This window comes from Ailuropoda melanoleuca, chromosome 12 (genome assembly GCF_002007445.2).
Source record: "Ailuropoda melanoleuca isolate Jingjing chromosome 12, ASM200744v2, whole genome shotgun sequence".
Lineage (NCBI taxonomy): Eukaryota > Metazoa > Chordata > Mammalia > Carnivora > Ursidae > Ailuropoda > Ailuropoda melanoleuca.
Genome location: NC_048229.1, coordinates 9079302 through 9083064, shown reverse-complemented (window position 1 = coordinate 9083064; position 3763 = coordinate 9079302). Strand labels below are relative to the sequence as shown.

Genomic DNA, 3763 nt, shown 5'->3' with positions numbered 1-3763 from the left:
CGGGCTCCCTGCTCGGTGGTGAGCCTGCTTCTCCCTCTCACTCTCTGCCTGTTGCCCCCCCTGCTTGTGCTGTCAAATAAATAAATAAAATCTTAAAAAAAAAAAGTTGCCATTCCACTTTAAGGACCAGAAAAAGGACGATGCATTTTACCACCCACAATCAGTTCACAGGAGTTTAAACACCAGTGGAAAGTAATAAAGGTAGGGCTTGAGCTGGGACCAGTTTCTACAGTGTTACAAGGACAGTCAATTACCCTGGTAGAGTGGAGTCCATACCAGCTTATATTAAAAAATAAATTCAAAGGAGAAAGCAGGTCACAGGCCAAAGTACAATTTGTGAAAGAAAACTGAATGGCTTCAGGTCCTTTTAACCAAAACACAAAAACTTTAATTGGATCAGAATAACACCTGTCAAGGACCTGGGCCGTATACTCTTCTTTATAGCACCAATTCCTTCTGAGGGGAATTTCACAAGCCATCTAGTAAGTGCTCTGGTTACACACAGACTGGCTATAGTGATGTCCCAAGCATGGTCACATCAGCATCACTGTCCAGGCACACTCAGATTTCTGGCTTAGTGCCACTTTAACCACCACTCTCTTATATCCCAGGAGGGTCTCTCACAGCCAGCAGGTTAACTCTCCCCTCCCCACCCCCACCAAACCCTGGAAAACATGGAGTGCCTTTTTACAGCTCCTCCTTCTCGGTCCCCTTCTTCTGGAAAGCAGTCAAGATGTTTAAGCTCTTCTGGAGTTCCTCCTTCTTCCCATCACTCATCTTGTTCTTCTCAATCAGCTTGGTGATCCGGGTCATTTCTGATGCAGGAAAGTCCTCACCTTGGTCTAAGACCTTCCCCATGATCTTCAGGTATTGCTCAGCCCACTTCTTCTCAGTCTCCTTCACATTTGCGAGATTGTCCTGCCCCTGCTTCAAGAGGGCCTGGCGGGTCTCCATGCCTGAGGCCCTGATGAACTCCCCAGCAAGGGTGTCATATGCAGGCAGGCAACCAGGCATACCTAGGTAGACTCCTTGCCCCTTTAGCCAGCGCTGGATGGCTCCAACCTTAACCGCCCCACTATACAGGACTGGGTTCTCAAAGTCCCCATCCCGAAAGAGGTAGAAGACTGGGTAGTTCTCTTTGTCCAGCTTGTACTTCTCACTCAGCTCCATATTCAGCTTATCACCATAATCTGTGAACAGAAATCAGGTATGAGGAGCAAGAACGTGAAGAATGCAGGGCAGGAGATTGCTACGAGGCCTATCTGAGCTGACAGCAAGGAGGAGTCTGGTTTTACATTCCTCCTCTGCTACATCCTAGCCACGTGGCATTAGCCAAGTCATTTAACCTCTCTGAACTTCACTTTCCTCATCTGAAAAATGGGAATTCCTCTGAATATATATTCTATACCCACTATATGCCAGCTTCTGTTCTGAGTGCTACGGATCTAGTTAGGATTAAGAGTAACAAGCTCTCTGACCTCAAGGAGCTTATATTCTTTTAAGGGTAAGAAGAGAGATGGTACATGATTGTGCCAAAAAGATAAAAATAAAATGGAGTGATGTGACAATAGGTAAGAAGGCCTACTTTGGGTGGTCATGGAAGGCCTTTCTGCGGAGATGATGTGAGCTGAAGAACTGGAGTTTCAAGGATAATTGGGAAAGAACGTCTCAGGTAGGAAGGACTGAAAGTGCCAAAGCTCTGAGGCAGGAATAAGCTGGGTGGATTGAAGGCTCGCAAGGGACATTCTGGCTGGAGCTTGGTGAGCAAGGAGAACATGTGGTAGGTAACAGAGTCTCTACCACATGTGAGGTGTTGGGAGGACCCAATGAGGAGATATGTGCACTTAACCTGGAGAGTTCAGTGCAATATGTAGTATTTGCTATGTTCTTCCTAACAGGCAGTAGTAGTTTCAGGGACTGATGCTATGACAACAGGTTTCTTATACCTTGCCAAAGAGAAAGGACTAAGGCCGCCTATTACCAGGCAGTAGTACAGGAAGTGTGGGGTTCCAGCCCTCATTCTGCCACTTCACACTGTACAATCTTGAGCAAGATACTCTAAGCATGAGTATCGGGGTCATAGTACTTTCTTCCTAGAGTTGTCACAAGGATAAGATACATGGATAACACGTAGCACAGTGGCCTGGCACACAGTAAATGTTTGACAAATGTCAGCTGCTATTCTTCTTTCTCTAAAAGCCCCAAGAGAGTGGATTTGCAGCTGAATCAGAATTGGCTGACTGCCCTGGAAAAGTATGGGAACTATCTCTACCCAGGACCAGACCCTTGAGCTGGCTAGGAACCTGGGGCATCCCAGCTGGAAGGAAGCTGAGAGAGGGAAGAACCCACTGCACTTGGGAACAGATACTGTGGAGTTCTGGATGAGCCACTTCCTACTACTCCATGGTCTGAAACAAGTCCTTTAGTTCCTTGAGCTTCAGTTCTCCTCAAGTATAAAAATCGAAAAAATGTGCCTCACTTTTTAGGCAGGGTTCAAGTGAAGGTTCAAAGTGCACTGTCTGTGCACACCTTTATATACAGACTGTGAACCAGCACGTGTTGGCAACTATTATATTAGCGTGGTCACTGTGGTTGAGAGCTGTCCCTGATTTAGCGGTAGCTCTGATGGATTTGAGTTAAAGTCAGAATCCAATTGTTTTGGTAAAAAAACAGCTGAAAAGAAGATGGAAGAAGTGACCACAGAGACCCTGGGAAGCATGATACCTCCTCTGACCACAGAACCCTGCAAGGAGAGCTCCACATTCTCACAGTGAGTTTAATGCCAGTGTTGGGTGGAGAGTGAAGGATGGGGGATCCCTTTCCCTTGGGCACCTACAAGGACGAACTGAGGTTCTGTGCTATCAGAATCTGTTTAAGCTAAGCCTGCCATGAGTACCAGATTCTTGAGGCCATGACTCCACTTATACTCCTGTGTGGCTCAGACATAAAAGTGCTGGGTATTCCACCACCTACAAGGAGGGAAATAATTCCTAGCTTCCTCCCCTTCTGCCCTCCACAGTCGTGCTGGACTTGTCCATACCTGAGATCCCCACCTCTGCCACCAAGAGATCATCGCTGGAGGCCGAGTTTTCAGCCAGACGCTTGAACTCATCCTGTTTTTCACCGTAGGGGTACTGGGTGTCGAACTTCACCAAGACGAACTTGCTTTTGGGAATGACCTGAGGGCATAGAGAGCTGAGCAAGTCCGGGATTCCAGGGACCTTTGGGGCTAATTCCCTTTCTCAAGGGACCCCTGTTTAAGAAACAGAGTGGAAACCATGCCTGCAAGGGAGATAAGTGCTCACACACTAATCATTCATTCATTCACCCATTGAATCATTTAACAATTTATTGGTATTGGGTACCCCATTAGGTATTGGTTCACAGTAATGAAAGATATATACAACCCTGCTTAGAATAAACAAAGCTGCAGATGTACTAGGCCTTCTCTTCGAGTGGCCTTTTCGGTAAGATTAAGCAAACCCTGAGAAAACAGTATGTTGGCCCCATAGCATGCCCATCATCCCAGAGGGCGTTTCTCAGTAAACAATGAACCAGAAATCTGACAAACACCCACCAACCATCTATAAAGGGGTTGGCACCCATGGAGGTGCTTTGACTACAGAGCCAAGAGGCTGAACTCTGCAGTTTCAGAGCTCACAGGAAGTTGCTGAGAGGCAGGCTTAGGACAACGTCCCCTCCCTAGACCACAGTACCCTTTGGCTAAATCTCCAGGTTCTTTTTTTTTTTTTTTTTAAAGATT

At 46.6% G+C, this 3763-nt stretch overlaps 1 protein-coding gene across 1 annotated transcript in view; it reads right to left on the bottom strand.

Annotated features, from left to right (window-relative positions):
- Positions 1–362: 362 nt before the first annotated feature.
- ERP29 (endoplasmic reticulum protein 29) overlaps positions 363–3763 on the bottom strand; it is a 7596-nt gene continuing 4195 nt past the window's right edge. The window contains exons 2-3 of the mRNA XM_002925234.4: positions 3041–3179; positions 363–1190 (exon numbers count right to left, since the gene is read on the bottom strand). Of these exons, the coding sequence (XP_002925280.1) occupies positions 688–1190; positions 3041–3179 (642 nt within the window). The 3' untranslated portion in view covers positions 363–687. The remainder of the gene's footprint in view (positions 1191–3040; positions 3180–3763) is intronic.